Below are 16,733 nucleotides of genomic sequence, written 5' to 3'. Positions count from 1 at the left end.
TCTCACACGCTAGTAAAGGAATGCTCAAAATTCTCCAAGCCAGGCTTCAGCAATACGTGAACCATGAACTTCCAGATGTTCAAGGTGGTTTTAGAAAAGGCAGAGGAACCAGAGATCAAATTGCTAACATCCACTGGATCATGGAAAAAGCAAGAGAGTTCCAGAAAAACATCTACTTTTGCTTTATTGACTATGCCAAAGCCTTTGACTGTGTGGATCACAATAAACTGTGGAAAATTCTGAAAGAGACGGGGATATCAGACCACCTGACCTGCCTCTTGAGAAATCTGTATACAGGTCAGGAAGCGACAGTTAGAACTGGACATGGAGCAACAGACTGGTTCCAAATAGGAAAAAGAGTACGTCAAGTCTGTATATTGTCACCCTGCTTATTTAACTTATATGCAGAGTACATCATGAGAAACCCTGGGCTGGAAGAAGCACAAGCTGGAATCAAGATTGCTGGGAGAAATATCAATAACCTCAGATATGCAGATGACACCACCCTTATGGCAGAAAGTGAAGAGGAACTAAAAAGCCTCTTGATGAAAGTGAAAGAGGAGAGTGATAACATTGACTTAAAGCTCAACATTCAGAAAACGAAGATAATGGCATCCAGTCCCATCACTTCATGGGAAATAGATGGGGAAACAGTGGAAACAGTGGCAGACTTTATTTTTGGGGGGCTCCAAAATCACTGCAGATGGTGATTGTGGCCATGAAATTAAAAGACGCTTACTACTTGGAAGGAAAGTTATGAGCAACCTAGACAGCATATTAAAAAGCAGAGACATTACTTTACCTACAAAGGTCTGTCTAGTCAAGGCTATGGTTTTTCCAGTAGTCATGTATGGATGTGTGAGTTGGACTGTGAAGAAAGCTAAGCACCAAAGAATTGATGCTTTTGAACTGTGGTGTTGGAGAAGACTCTTGAGAGTCCCTTGGACTGCAAGGAGATCCAACCAGTCCATTGTAAAAGAGATCAGTCCTGGGTGTTCTTTGGAAGGAATGATGCTAAAGCTGAAACTCCAGTACTTTGGCCACCTCATGCAAAGAGTTGACTCATTGGAAAAGACTCTGATGCTGGGAGGGATTAGGGGCAGGAGGAGAAGGAGACAACAGAGGATGAGATGGCTGGATGGCATCACCGACTCGATGGATGTGAGTTTGAGTGATCTCCGGGAGTTGGTGATAGACAGGGAGGCCTGGCGTGCTGCAACTCACGGGGTTGCAAAGAGTCAGACATGACTGAGCGACTGAACTGAACTGACTGGATGACATATATATATAAGAGAGAGACAGAGAGACCCTCATGCCCATAGTCCTATATTTCAAGAGAGATAGGACAGCCTCTTAGATAATTATTAGATACTGAGGAGATCCTAAGACTGAGCTTGGGTATGCATGTTAGGGATGCTGAATTAGAATTCAGAGGCAGCAAAATAATTATACCTCCTCTTGACTAGCATATGATTTTACTCAAAACTGTAATTGGGACTTCATGAACTCCCACCCACCCCAAGCCAAATCAGAGAGTTCAACAGTGATCACTGAGCACCCAACATTTCCTTCAGTTATAATACTTAACACACTGTATCATAATTATGGATAAAAAGTGCTTACCACTCAATGCACAATGCTTTAATGGATGGATGAATGAACACAGTGAGAGAATGTATCAGTAGCATAGGGCCTAAGGGATCTCTTCAGAAATGGAGATTTCTGGATCAATGGATGCAGGGTCTCATACTCCTCCCCTAGTTTACCTTCAAATGTAGACAGCAGAGGCCTGGCCCACAGCTGTACATCCCTGGGGAGAGGACCTCCAGCTTCTTTACTGCTAGAGTCCCCCACTCCTACTCCTAATTAGAAGACTCTTCTTCTGGAGGAGATAAAAGTTCCTGTCCTCTGGGTCTGTGATGTTCTCTCTGCTACTCCTTTTGTAGCCTATACACATCTCTCTTAGAACTCTTACCACTTGGTATTGAAACCATGCTTTGTACTGACAGTTTCTGGAAGGCAACAGTGAAATCTGATTCACATTGAATGTCTTCATTATCCAGAAAAGAGATTAGCCCAAAGATGGCTTCAGGTATACTGCTTGAATAAACCTATTTATGAGTCATAACTCCTAAATAAATGCACTGAAGTTTATTCATGTATTTATTCAACAACTACTTATTAAATTTACATCAAATCTCAAGCAATGAAAGCTAGAGTTACAGCTCTTCACAGCTGTGGATCCAATGGACATCCTTGTTGCTCCAAAAGTGTACCTCCTTGCTCAAGAATGGCCTTCCTCTGACCATTTGCTATTGCCTGAGATTATAATATTAGAGCCTCTACATTTTAGTTACACATCATTCTCTCTGCCTCACCTTGTAAAATTCTGTGTCTCTGGGATAGAAATACCTTTGTTCCAAAGTCACCCCAGAGAACATTCCTGTAGATACTTTCTTCACTGGCAGCTGTACTGGCAAAAAATTTGGGGAGTGGGTAAATTTAAGCAGTATTTAGAGGTCAACATCTGAAAACATAAATATTGTCTTAAGGTGATATTGCAGATATCTTTTAGATCCTGATGTCAGTTCTTTTGAGTATATATTCAGAAGTAGAACTGCTGGATGATACAGTAGTTGCAAATTTAATTTTTGAGTAAACTCCATACTGTTTTTCATAGCAGCTGCGCCAGTTTACAGTATCACCAACAGTGTACAAGGGTTCTAATTTCTCCACATCCTCACCAATACTATTTTTTAATGACAGCCATCTTAACAGTTGGATCAACTTAGAAAAGATGATGACTCTAGCCCTCTCCTCCACAATTCAATTGCTCAAATAAACCATTTTTTATAAGTTTTCATTCAAACACATATATCCCTCATGTTGTCAATTCCCCAGGAAAGACTAAGCAGAGATTATCCTCTGTCACCTGTGGCAGGGCCATCCCTGGGGAGCAGTGAATCACTAATGCTCCCAGTCAGTGGTATAAAGTAGGATCTTAATTGCAGAGTTTTTCTGGGCTCCTTCAGAATGTGGAGCAGTAGAGAAGACTGCAACAACAAGTAGCATGAGTAACTTGGGGACCAGATAGAACCCTTTCTACATTTAGAAGGATGAGGACCTAGTTAGAGAGTCTGAGATCCCTCTCTGTCAGTTGCTGTCTTGAGGAGCCAGTGAGCTGGAGGATGAGTAGATGCCAGGAGCGGGAAGAAAAGGACCTTCCATAAATGGCAGGTCCATATACCCAGGTAGGGGAGAAGTAAAGAACTACTTTCTGAACACAAAAATTTCCTAATTCATATAATTATTCAGAAACCCAGGCTCTGTGTCCAAGCAGATGAGTACACTTTTGTTTCTCTAAGTAAGGCATCAGTATAAGAGAAATCCCACCCGTCCTGTGGGTGATCTGAACATTTTCTAGGTGTCTATACTCTCACTTCCCTGGTGGCTTAGACGGTAAAGTGTCTGTCTACAATGCGGGAGACCCAAGTTCAATCCCTGGTTTGGGAAGATCCCCTGGAGAAGGAAATGGCAATCCACTCCAGTACGATTGTTTGGAAAATCCCATGGACAGAGGAGCCTGGTAAGATACAGTCCATGGGGTCTCAAAGAGTCGGACACGACTAAGCAACTTCACTTTCACCGTACTCTCACTATGAGATTTTCGTTTCCATTTTTCTGAGTAAGAAGAGCCTTTTATAAAAGACTCATCCATTACAAAATGATTATACCATAGCATTAGATAGCACCTCTCTCATATCACATAATTACCATGGTTTTCTTTTCTTGCAGAAAATTTTTTAAAAAGAAAAGCATTTGGCTTTGAGGTAAGTAGAGAAAGTATGGTGGATTCAGCCTTTGTCTGTAGACAATTTGACATTCTCAGACATACCCAGTCACAGGTTAACGGAAATCTAGAATGCTAAAGTGGAAGTGCTTGAATTCCTTGGGGGAGGAGAGCTATAATTCATAATATCTTTGACTCTTTAGTGTAGTGGAGATAATAATAGAAGGACAAACCTGATCTGTTTCCAGGTTAAAGTGATTTATTATAACACTTCTGAACCTCATGGGAAGCAAGAAATTTGTTGATAGAACTTGGCTACTAAAATAGGCATTTTAGTAAAAGAACAGAAAATAAAGTTTTTCTTTTGTTTCACCACAGAGAATCCTTTTCTATTATCAGGCTCCTCATGACACTGTAATATTCACAAAAGGGGATAGAAAGGAAATGATCTGGATGCAAGGGAGAAATTTTTGTGATTGCATTGGAGTTACTCGTGGGTTTGGCAACTAGTCTTAACTGGTATCCTATCATTTTACTCCCTGTGTTCTAAATTTCCTGAAAGTTCAGCTTAAATTACCATTTGGATCCTTCCACCACAGCCAAGAGCAATAGATCACACAAATACCCACAATTGCATGGGATCTACCTATGAACTGTGGACAAAGGCAAGTTCTAAGATAAGGGATTTGTGAATAACTCAATACTAGATCAATTAATGCAGAATGGAAGAAAGAGATTTGTGACACTAATCTCAGTTAAAAATAATCTTCAGATTCCTGCAAGTTAAATAAACAGCCCAGGATTCACCTTCTGTTATCATGTCATCATTTATGTTACCAATGACAGAGGATATTTCCTGGGTTGATCCTAAGTAAACCTAAATAAAATTGGATAATAATAAATAGTAATTGTATTCATCTGAAGGTGCCACTGGTTTTTAATATATACAAAATTTATACTTCAAGTTGTGAACATACACACCTAGGAGGTGCTGTGTTAAGGGTTGCAGTGGAGGGGAAAGTGAAAGCGAAAGTTGCTCAGTCATGTCCGACTCTTTACGACCCCATGGATTATACAGACCATGGAATTCTCCAGATCAGAATACTGGAGTGGGTAGCCTGTTCCTTCTCCAGGGTATCTTCCCAACCCAGGAATCAAACTGGGGTTTCCTGTATTGCAGGCGGATTCTTTCCCAAATGAGCTATCAGAGAAGCCCCACAGTGAAGGGGAACTGGATTATAAAATTTAGGGTGTCTTCATTCAATTATTATTTTGTTGTTCATTCATTGATTACTCTTGGCGGGGGGGGGGGGAAGAAATTTGTGAAATTATCAAAACACTGAGAATGAATGAGATTCTTGAGGAAATGTGTCTTGGATTAGGAAAAAGAAAAGCAGTAGCCAGGAGATAATTAACACAATAAACAGAAATTTTTAATTCTTTATAAGAAGGAGCCCAAGGGTCACAGAATGGATTAAAAAGATTTTTAGAAAAACAGGAAGGGGCTTCAACTGCACAACCTCAAATCTTGTCACTATGGAATATCAGAAGAGAACAAGGTTTTCTTGATAATCTAATCCTGCCAACCCCACACTTAACAAATGGTCCATATCTAGCACAGCCCATAGTCAATACAGGTGGTGTATGATCCCCGGAAGTGTGTAAGCCAAATAGGCCTGAATTTGAAATTAGGCTCATTTCCAGCATAGCCTAAGGGAACTCACCAAGCCTCTCCCTTCTTTTTTAAACATTGCCTTATTGTTTTTATTATTATTCCTTAAAAGTTATAGGAGGGAAGGGAGCTGGGAAAAGGGGCAAAATAGGTGAAGGGGACAAAGAGATACAAACTATTAGGCATAAAGTAAGTTATAAGGATATGGTGTACAGCACAGAGAATATAGTCATTTTATAATAACTTTGTATAGAGTATAATCCATAAAAATATCAAATTACTATGAATTTGAGTTGAGCTATTTCGAATCCTAAAAGATGATGCTGTGAAAGTGCTGCACTCAATATGCCAGCAAATTTGGAAACTTCAGCAGTGGCCACAGGACTGGAAAAGGTCTGTTTTCATTCCAATCCCAAAGAAAGGCAGTGCCAAAGAATGTTCAAACTGTAGCACAATTGCACGCATCTCACATGCTAGCAAGGTAATGCTCAAAATCCTCCAAGCTAGGCTTCACTAGTACGTGAACCAAAAACTTTGAGATGTTCAAGCTGGATTAAGAAAAGGCAGAGGAACCAGAGATCAAATTGCCATCCATTGGATTATAGAAAAAGCAAGAGAACTCCAGAAAAACATCCACTTCTTCATTGACCACACTAAAGCCTTTGACTACATGGATCACAACAAACTAGAAAATTCTTCAGAAGATGGGAATAGCAGACCATCTTACTTGCCTCCTGAGAAACCTGTATGCAGGTCAAGAAGCAACAGTTAAAACTAGACATAGAACAATGGACTGAATCAACAATGGGAAAGGAGTACGTCAAAGCTGTATGTTGTCACCCTGCTTATTTAACTTATATGCCAAGTACATCATGTGAAATGCCAGGCTGTATGAAGCACAAGCTGGAATCAAGATTGCTGAGAGAAATATCAACAACCTCAGATATGCAGATGATACTACTTTAATGGCAGAAAGTTAAGAGGAACTAATGAGCCTCTTGATGAAGATGAAAGGAGAGAGTGAAAAAGCTGGCTTAAAACTCAACATTCAAAAAATGAAGATCATGGCATCCGGTCCCATCACTTCATGGCAAATAGATGGGGAAAAGTGGAAACAGTGATAGGGAACGCTCAATGAATGCAGTGAGGGAATGATTCCTGTAAAGCAATGGATTATAAGGGCATCCAAAGACCCAGATGGATATTCTCTGGGCAAAGCAGAGATAGATTGCAAAAACTTAAGTGCTCTTAGTGACCTGGTAAGAATCAAGCATCTTTTCATTTAACTTTCTGAGTACTTAATATGACATTCAGCCTAGGAATTTATCATTATTGGGTGTTGATTAGAAGACAATGTCCTGGGATTGTACTCAGACCCTCCAAATACAAAACTATTTCAAGCTCTAATAGCTGAGTCAGGTGAAAGCTGTAGTTTTTTCCTCCTTTCATGGACTTAAGAATTTCTTTCTTTTTAGCTAAAATGTTTCTCTTGTCTATCAACAAGGTAAAAAATAATGTGCTGTGTAAAAGCACATATGCAAAATATGCTATCAATGGAATAACAATAATCAGGGCAAAGGGATGACAATGATGAGCATTTAGAGAGTGCTTTACGTAGTGAAGGGCTTCTTAGTAGCTCAGCTGGTAAAAATCTGCCTGCAATGCAGGAGACCCCAGTTCAATTCCTGGATTGGGAAGATCCACTGGAGAAGTGATAGGATACCCACTCCAGTATTCTTGGGCTTCCCTTGTGGCTTAGCTGGTAAAGAATCTGCCTACAATGCGGGAGATCTCGGTTCGACCCCTGGGTTGGGAAGATCCCCTGGAGAAGGGAAAGGCTATCCACTTGAGTATTCTGGCCTGAAGAATTACATTGACTATACAGTCCATGGGGTCTCAAAGAGTTAGACACAACTGAGAGATTTTCAGTTTCACTTACTTAGTGAAGAGTGTTAACAAACATCACTTTTTTCAATATTAGAAGACACTGCCTGCAAGTAAAGGGCGAAAATAGTATAGCATTTATATTTAGAAAGAAAAAAATCCTAAATCTATTTCAGTCATTTACTTTCTCCTGGAGGAGGAAATGGCAATACTCCAGTATTCTTGCCAGTGAAATCCCATGGATAGAGGAGGCTGGTGGGCCTCTGGGGTCCATGGGGTCCAAAGGGTTGTAAAGAATTGGACACGGCTGAGCAACCAAGCACCCACCCAGCCATGGAAATTTTAAATTATCCCCCAACAGGCTGCATTTCTTTTGAGGACACATTGGCTAATGTATACACATCCCTGGAATAGTTAATAATACAAAGTAAAAGCTGAGAAAAGGAAAAATAATAAATGAAAAGCAAAAATAAATGTCTTCTTTGACAGATATCTGGTCAATGTCTTTCTATCTATCTTCTATCTACCGAGACTGAAAAAGTCACAGATTTCTGGAGACCTCAGCTGCCTTGCAAAGATGATCCCTTCCCAGTCCTTCAATAACATCTCCTTCTTCCAGCCACCTGCTTTCCTGATGATTGGCATCCCTGGGCTGGAGGCCATTCATGGCTGGATCTCCATCCCCTTCTCCTCCATGTACACTGTGGCCCTCGCTGGAAACTGCCTGATCCTCTTGGCTGTGAGGAGGACCCCCAGCCTGCACCAGCCCATGTACTACTTCCTGTCCATGCTGGCCCTCACCGACGTGGGCCTCACCTTGGCCACAATGCCCAGCACACTGGCTGTGCTCTGGTTTGATCATAGGCTCATCAGCTTCAATGCCTGTCTAGTCCAGATGTTCTTCCTCCACTACTTCTCCATAGTGGAGTCCTCGGTGCTCCTGGCCATGTCATTTGACCGTTTTGTGGCCATCTCCAACCCCCTGCGCTATGCCTCTGTCCTCACAAACAATGTCATCATCAGGATTGGAGTGGGCATTGTGGCTCGTGCTACCCTGTCGCTCTTCCCAGTGCCTTTCCTGCTTAAACGTCTGAACTTCTGCCCTAATAAGACCATTTTGTCCCATTCATTCTGCTTCCATCCTGACGTGATGAGAAGAGCCTGTGCTGACATCGCCATAAACATCCTCTATGGGCTCTATGTGGTTGTGTCCACTGCAGGCATAGATTCCCTGCTCATCGTCCTGTCCTACACTTTCATCCTGTGCACGGTCCTGGGTCTGGCCTCTCCCAGGGAGCGTATCCGGGCCCTCAACACTTGTGTTTCTCATATTTTAGCTGTTCTGGTTTTCTTCATCCCAGTCATAGGTGTGTCCATGATCCACCGTTTTGGGAGACACCTTCCCCCCATAGTACACGCCCTTGTTGCCTACGTGTACCTGGGGGTGCCCCCTGTGCTCAACCCTGTCATCTACAGTGTCAAGTCCAAGCCCATCAGGGAGGCCATGCTCTGGGTGCTGAGAAGGAAGTGCCAGAGTTGGTGATGCCAGATGCCTACAAGATTGGGGGCCTTGAAAAAAGTTTGGCAAATCAAAATTTCAACTCCTGGATAGATCAAGTCCCACCATAGCACTGTTTTGGGCATCTGGGAAAAGAGATGATTGATAATCATGGGAAACTTTCATTTATTTATTTATTTTCTCATTATTTCACACACATTTTTTCAATGCTAACTCTTTTCTGGTCCTATGCTAAGTAGAAGGAATAGAGAAATGATTTACAAATGGTCTTTCCCTTCAAACATCTCACCTTTGAATATATATAAAAATTACACATAGAAAAATGTTTAAGTAAGTGTACATGCTCAGCTGTGTCTGACTCTGCAACCCTGTGGACTATAGCCTACCAGGCGCAGTGGTAAAGAATCTTCCTGCCAATGTAGGAGACATGGGTTCAACCCATAGATTGGGAAGATCCCCTAGAAAAGGATGGCAACCCACGCCAGTATTCTTACCTGGAGAATCCCATGGACAGAGGAGCCCAGTTTGTCATAGATTTTCTTCCAAGGAACAAGTGTCTTTTAATTCTGTGGCTGCGGTCACCATCTGCAGTGATTTTGGAGCCCAAGAAAATAAAGTGTGCCCCAATTTCCATTTTTGCCCCATCTATTTTCCATGAAGTTATGGGACAGGATTCCATGATCTAAGTTTTTTTAATGCTGAGTTTTAAACCAGCTTTCTGCCATTAGGGTGGTGCCATCTGCATATCTGAGATTGTTGATATTTCTCCCAACAATCTTGGTTCCAGCTTGTGATTCATCTGGCCCAGCATTTTGCATGATGTACTCTTCACAGAAGTTGAATAAGCAGGGTGATAATATATAGCCTTGATGTACTCCTTTCCCAATTTGGAACCAGCCCATTGATCCATGTTCAGTTCTGTTTCTTCTTGACCTACATACACGTTTCTAAGGAAGCAGGTAAGGTGGTCTGATAGTCCCTCTCAAAACTGACATCCTGTTATGCACCTGACAAATGGGTCAAATGATTCTTTTCAAGTGTATAAGTGCTCTCTCTAAAACCCGAGGAAGACTAATAGGTTCTGTGCCTCTTTGGAGGAAGTAGAAAGAACAAGGTGAAGTAATTTTCCCTTTACCTTGGAGAGGGTAGGCTGACAGGACACAGAACTTCACTGATGTGTCTGGCTGCCTAATATTTGAGCACGTTTTCTCCCACTATATGATGTGCAAATGTCTTTTTTTATATATAATTATTTTAATGATGGCCTTAGCCTATGGATAACCAGAATTGTGGTTGGACCAGCCCTTGGGGTTCTTATTTTTTTTCAAGATTTTTTAAAGGTTTTTTTGAATTTGTTACAATATTGTTTCTGTTTTATGCTTTGGCATTTTTGGCCACAATGCAAGTGAGATCTTAGCTCCCCAACCAGGGATCGAACCCACACCCCCTACGTTGTAAGGTAAAGTCTTAACCATTGGACCACTAGGGAAGTCCCCTGTGTACATACGTTTTATGAGGATATTCAGAGGACTTACCACTTTCTGGTCTCTTCTCCAAAACCTCAGCCAGTGATCTTAATATCCATGTCCAAATATCATGCTCCTTCAGTTCTTGAAAATTCTTTTGGTGAAAAGCATTTTTCCTTCTGTGACATAGGCATTCCTTTTTTCCTCATGACCTACTTCTGAGTGTTCAGTTTAGTTATTGGTCACAAGTAATGTCATCTCTGTGTTGGCTAACTCTGCCTCTTTCCAGCAAAGAGAAAGGTATTCATTTTAAAATGATGTGTACAGCATAGATGGGCCCCTGAAGCATCAAAACCCGTTGAAAGCATGTTTTACAGAGGGCTGGGGTAGATTACCAGAGAGTCTCTACATTCCAGAGAGTTCTAATGGCTCTTGTCTCTGATTGACCAGGGTTTCCGTTTCTCCTGAAAGCTCCCTTCAGCCTCCTCCATCTTTCTTACCCTCTCATCACGTGTTCCCATCCCAGGGGTGAAGCACAACAGAAAAAACTTTCTCTGTGACCTAAAGCCTGATATCCCTAGAGATGGGCTGCATTCCCCTGAAGCAGCATAAAAGGGGAGTGTCTTGGCTGCTGAGTCTTCCCGAGTTTATGTAAGAAGTGGCACAACAAAGCAGCCTGGGGAAGCAGCCAGGGTAAGTAGCCAGGGCCCAGTCTCAGAGCCTTCTCTATGTCCAGAGTCCTGGAGGACACTTCTGTTACCTCCCTTTCTCCTCCTTCAAAATAAGAGTCAATTGAGACAAGTGACAGAAGGCAGAGGTAGCAGAGAAATATGGAGACAGGAGTACTGAGTACCCTCAGTGGCAGTTTCATATTCTGTATAAGGGAAAGATCAAGGATAATCTTGTCCTGTGGCTCCTGGATTAGCTCAGAGAAGGCCTCAAAATCCCAAGCTCTGTTTCTAAGACTGATGTCCATATTGGTGATCCAGAGTGGTAATGGTTAAGGGTACCAAAATCTCTTCTGGGCTACCATTCTAGAAAAATAGAAAGATGCATGCTTGGCAACACACAAGCATAGTATGCAAATTACTCTGGTGACTTTCATTCATTCACTTGTTCATAACAGCAACCAAATTCCCAAGATATACCATACATTGTGCTGAGTAGAGCCTTATGAATATAAATCAGAATTGCTGCTCTTGGGAGGCTCAAGCTAGCTGAGAGGAGACAGAAATCAGAAATCACCAGGTAAATGACTGAATGATTGAACGGGGTTTCTAAGAGATGTGAATGAAGAAACAGAAGGGGGGAAAAAAATGGTTGGGCATGTGGAGGGTTGTTTAGCTAAAACAAAAGTTTAGGAGCATGAGAACCTTAAAGGAAGGAGAATCAGAGGGGAAAAAAACAACAAAAGGAAAAAGTGGGAAAGTGCAAAACAAATCTATTTTAGGAACACTGGGTCTTGCAATCATAGAATGCCAAAATTAGAAAGACAGATAATCTGTCTTGGTTCCTGAGGAAATTGAGGATCACAAGGAGAAACTGACAGATTTTTAGTAAGCCTGGTACCAAGTGCAGTCTGTGGCAAACAGTGCAGTTTATTTGTAACAACAAGGTATTATGTGACAAACAGAATTAAGATTAGATCATTCAATGCTGTATCCTCACTAGAAACTTGACTTCTCCAAGCATCAGTGTCTTCATTGATATATATGGGAAAAGTTAGTTATATCCCACCATGTGGCTTCAGAGTGGAGGGAATTCATTGTTCATGGTAACTTGACTAATTTCTAATCTGTGCAATACATAACCAGCACAACTCAATGATATAGCAGCATAACTCTAATTCTCTACATTAAAATAAATTGGAATGCATCGTATCTGCTGTATGCTGTGTGATAGTGTTACTCCACCAATTACAAAGCATGGGGACAGAATCAAGGGTCTCTGCTCCTGTGCTTGCCCCAGGGATTCTGAAGCCCTGAAGGGATGTACACCCAAGTGACAGTACAGAGCTCCAGCCAAAGGCACTGGTGGACTGGCCTAGAAAATGATTAAGAAGTTCAGTGGTGTAGGGATACACCAATTTCAGTGTGGAAAGGAAAAGTAGGAAAATTGAACTGATTGAAGTAGCTTGAGAAATCTGCCAGGAGAGGAGGTGGCCGGGAGCCAGCACAGGAGATCCCACCCATGACAAGGTCATGCAGAGGAGACCTGACAGGCAAGGCCGATCAGGACTCCAGGGACTCCCTGGACCTACTCAAGCATCTACCCCGAAACCAAAGTCTGTCTGTCTACTGTTTACTATATTATGCCTTTCACCAACTCTTCTGACATTAACAGGGGGCTATCCCCAACCACCTTTCTCTGAAGAAAATCAACTTAGGGTTCTAGTTATAAGTCTCCTGGGCTTGAAAGGAGTATTTCAATTCTAACCTCTCTGTTAGCATTTTAGCTTGCTTGGCAGGTTTGTCCATACTCTTGCAACTAACACACATGATGGTTCACAACTTCTCAAACATGAGAGGCACAGGAAGCCTAAAGCATTCTAAAAGTCCTAATGGGCATAGAGCCCTTTGAGGCATGAGAAATTATTAGATAATACTGGTGAAGGGCTTCATTGTTGAGCCAATGTTTTCTGCCAAGTTTCCTTATCCCTTACCCATTGTGTGCCTGGGAGTATATTACTTAATATAGTTAGAATGTAGAAAAACAAGTAGTAGCCTTGACAATAGCAACATAAGACCTTTGAGTTAATAAGTTCTTCCTTTGTTGTAACCCACGACACCTTTGCTCCATAAGAATGTAACTTTATTTAGTACTTTCTGAGGGTGACACTGATTGGAAAAATAAAGAAAAAACACTTTAAAGGAAAAACAAGTTTTCTGGTTGACCAACCTTTATTAGAAAAAGGTCATAAAATGTTAATAGGCCTTCAGACCAAAAGATAATGTACATAATACAAGACCCTTGTAAATGGAAAGGTATACAGAGAACATCCTGGTTTCGATAAGGGTTAAACAGATGTATTGTTGAGCTGACTCTACACGCCTCTACATCTTTCATTTCTTTTTTTTTTTTTTGCAAGGAAAAATTTCTGTTCTCCTTATTTTTAAATAAATTGTTTAGGTTTATCAGGATACAAATTCTGAAAGTATAACAGGCATGACTAGTTGTTGAGAATGAAAAAGGGTTAAGTGCTATGTAGTCTTATGTTTATTTTGCCTCTTGGGAATATCTTATTTTTAATAGCTAATCAAATTAACTGCAGATTTATTGAAATTTGGTCAGCTTCTATATTTAGAAATATTTATTTGGTAGAAGTGTCAAAAACAATGCTTTTTTTCTATCCAGCATTTGAAAAACAAATACTTTCCATTCTAATTTTCAGTGTTGTTTTAACACTGAAAATTTTCAGAGAACTTAACTATTCCTAATGATCTGTTTATGATGGTGTCTAGGTTGCAGCATGACCTTAACTGACTGTGGGTTTTAGAGTATGTTGGAACCATCTGGATGGTGATGATTTGGGATAAATTTGGTTGTAAGTGATGATCTTTCCCTTTTTAGTACTTGCATATTTTGTGATTGTGAATTTACATGTTTAAATAAAAATTATTATACTACCTCTATAAAACAGAGGCAGTATATTTTATTTGATGTTCCATACATAAAATCTAGCATACTTTCTATAAGTATGGGTACCTTTTTTTTTTTTAGTTTATAATTTAGTTTTTTTTTTTTATTTTATTTTATTTTTAAACTTTACATAATTGTATTACTTTTGCCAAATATCAAAATGAATCCACCACAGGTATACATGTGTTCCCCATCCTGAACCCTCCTCCCTCCTTCCTCCCCATACCATCCCTCTGGGTCGTCCCAGTGCACTAGCCCCAAGCATCCAGTATCGTGCATCGAACCTGGACTGGCATCTCGTTTCATACATGATATTTTACATGTTTCAATGCCATTCTCCCAAATCTTCCCACCCTCTCCCTCTCCCACAGAGTCCATAAGACTGTTCCATACATCAGTGTCTCTTTTGCTGTCTAGTACACAGGGTTATGTGTAAGTCAGGGTATAAAAGCCCCTTTTAAAAATAAAGCTGCGGATCCCACTTCACCAGAGCTCTGGTCTCTGTCTCTGTCTCTGTCTCTGTCTCTCTCTCTCTCTTTTTTTTCAGGCTGACTCCCTGGAGCACAGAGGCTCTCTGAGTTCACTTTTTTGCCCAGGCTTCTAAGACCCAATCGAGAAGGCGCTTTGCATCTTCACCCCATCCAGATGGAGCCTGTGGCCTCCACAAACAGAACAAGTCCCGTGTCAGGGAATTTACTGGCTTTCTGTGTAAACCAAAAAACATCAGCCTCTTTCTCTCTGCCTTATTCTTTCTCTTTATTTTTATTTTTATTTTGACCCCGGACCACCATGTCCCAATCCATTATAAAACCCATGTCATCTCTTTCTCTCACTGACACCATCCATCCTGAAGGTACCCTAAGATCCTGCTGGGGCTGGACCCCAACAAATTGAACTGATTGAAGTAGCTTGAGAAATCTGCCAGGAGAGGAGGTGGTCGTTTAGGTAAGAGAAATGATACCAGCCAAGCATCCACCCTAAGAAACTATAAAAGGAATGATGAGATTATGAACTATTGAATTAGGGACTGAATGATAGGAAGGAGAGCACAGATGTAAGGCATATTGGGCAGCTATAGGAAGTTGATGAAAGGACATCCATTAGCTTTAATTCTAGGCAGATTATCCAATGATAAGGTTGTAAGTACACATATGTCTGTGAAGGCCCCCATCACACTTCTCAAAGCAGTATGGATAGACCCAAATACTTGAAATTCATTGTTGACCTTAATTCTTTCTATAAATTCATTTTCAAAAATTTAACAAGACCCTTCATTGGGCATTTCCCTTATGCCCAGTAATCCATGAATCAAACATATTTTCAATTCTATAATGCTTTAATGCCTAGGATAAGACCTCAACTACCTTCCTCTTTAAATCAGCCCTTTTCCCAATATTTGGAGGATAGTGGAATAGTAGTTTTCTTTTCCTTCCTCTCCTTTCATTGAGTTTACAGACTTGATTATTTATTTTGTCATTTATTTATTCAAACAAGCAAATATTGACTGAAAATCTGCTCTGTTCCAGACACTGCACAATGCAAGAGCTCTGTGTCAGCAAATACAACCATATGGCTGTTGTATTCACGGCTCTTACAGTCTAGTGAGAGAGAACAAAAGATTTCAAGGAAAGAAGCAATCATAAAATTTTAAAATATGTGGAGTGGTATCAAGGGAACTAAGTATGTGCAGAGTGAGGATAATGGGTTTGGTGTATGGCTCTTGGCACCTACTTAATGAGGGTCAACCCAAATGGTCTCTGAGAACATTATATTTAAGATCTAAGGACAGAAGAGTGACCCAGGAGAAAGCAAATAGAGGGATAAAGGATGAACAGGAAAGCCCCAAAGTGAAGCAGTAATTTGGCTTTTTTAATAAACTGAAATAAGGTCTGTGTGGTTAAAGAATACTGAGCAAGAGGTTTTCTGTTCTGTGATAAGGGTGGAGAGTTAGGCAGGTGGGGTTGAGAGGGATAAATTGGGAGCTTGGGACTGACATATACACGCTACTATATATGAAATAGATAACTAGTAAGGGCCTGCTCGGAGAAGGCAATGGCACCCCACTCCAGTACTCTTGCCTGGAAAATCCCATGGGTGGAGGAGCCTGGTGGGCTCCAGTCAGACACGACTGAGCGACTTCACTTTCACTTTTCACTTTCATGCATTGGAGAAGGAAATGGAAACCCACTCCAGTGTTCTTGCCTGGAGAATCCCAGGGACGGAGGAGCCTGGTGGGCTGCCATCTATGGGGTCGCACAGAGTCGGACACGACTGAAGCGACTTAGCAACAGCAGCAGCAAGGGCTTGCTATATAGCCCAGGGAACTCTGCTCACTCTGTAATTGTCTATGTGTGAAAGAATCTTAAAAATGAGTATATATATTTATGTGTATAACTAATTCACTTTGCTATACACCTGAAACTAACACAACATTGTAAATCAACTATATCCCAATTTAAAAAAAAGTTTGAAATGATAGGGGTCAGTATCACCATATTGGAGAAGGCAATGGCACCCCACTCCAATACTCGTGCCTGGAAAATCTCATGGACAGAGGAGCCTGGTAGGCTGCAGTCCATCGGGTCGCTAAGAGTCAGACATGACTGAGCAACTTCACTTTTCACTTTCATGCACTGGAGAAAGAAATGGCAACCCACTCCAATGTTCTTGCCTGGAGAATCCCAGGGATGGTTGAAGCCTGGTGGGCTGCCATCTATGGGGTCGCACAGAGTTGGACACGACTGAAGCGACTTAGCAGCAGCA

At 41.2% G+C, this 16,733-nt stretch overlaps 1 protein-coding gene across 1 annotated transcript; it reads left to right on the top strand.

Annotated features, from left to right (window-relative positions):
- Positions 1-7,923: 7,923 nt before the first annotated feature.
- LOC113904743 (olfactory receptor 51I2-like) lies at positions 7,924-9,083 on the top strand. Its single transcript, XM_027561835.1, has one exon. The coding sequence runs from the start codon at positions 7,924-7,926 to the stop codon at positions 8,887-8,889; it is 966 nt and encodes a 321-aa protein (XP_027417636.1). The 3' UTR covers positions 8,890-9,083.
- Positions 9,084-16,733: the final 7,650 nt, after the last annotated feature.

This window comes from Bos indicus x Bos taurus, chromosome 15 (genome assembly GCF_003369695.1).
Source record: "Bos indicus x Bos taurus breed Angus x Brahman F1 hybrid chromosome 15, Bos_hybrid_MaternalHap_v2.0, whole genome shotgun sequence".
NCBI lineage: Eukaryota > Metazoa > Chordata > Mammalia > Artiodactyla > Bovidae > Bos > Bos indicus x Bos taurus.
This window is presented reverse-complemented; position numbering and strand designations above follow the sequence as displayed.

Coding starts and splice junctions, on each gene's coding strand:
- LOC113904743 (XM_027561835.1), top strand. CDS start 7,924: ATGATCCCTTCCCAGTCCTTCAATAACATCTCCTTCTTCCAGCCACCT.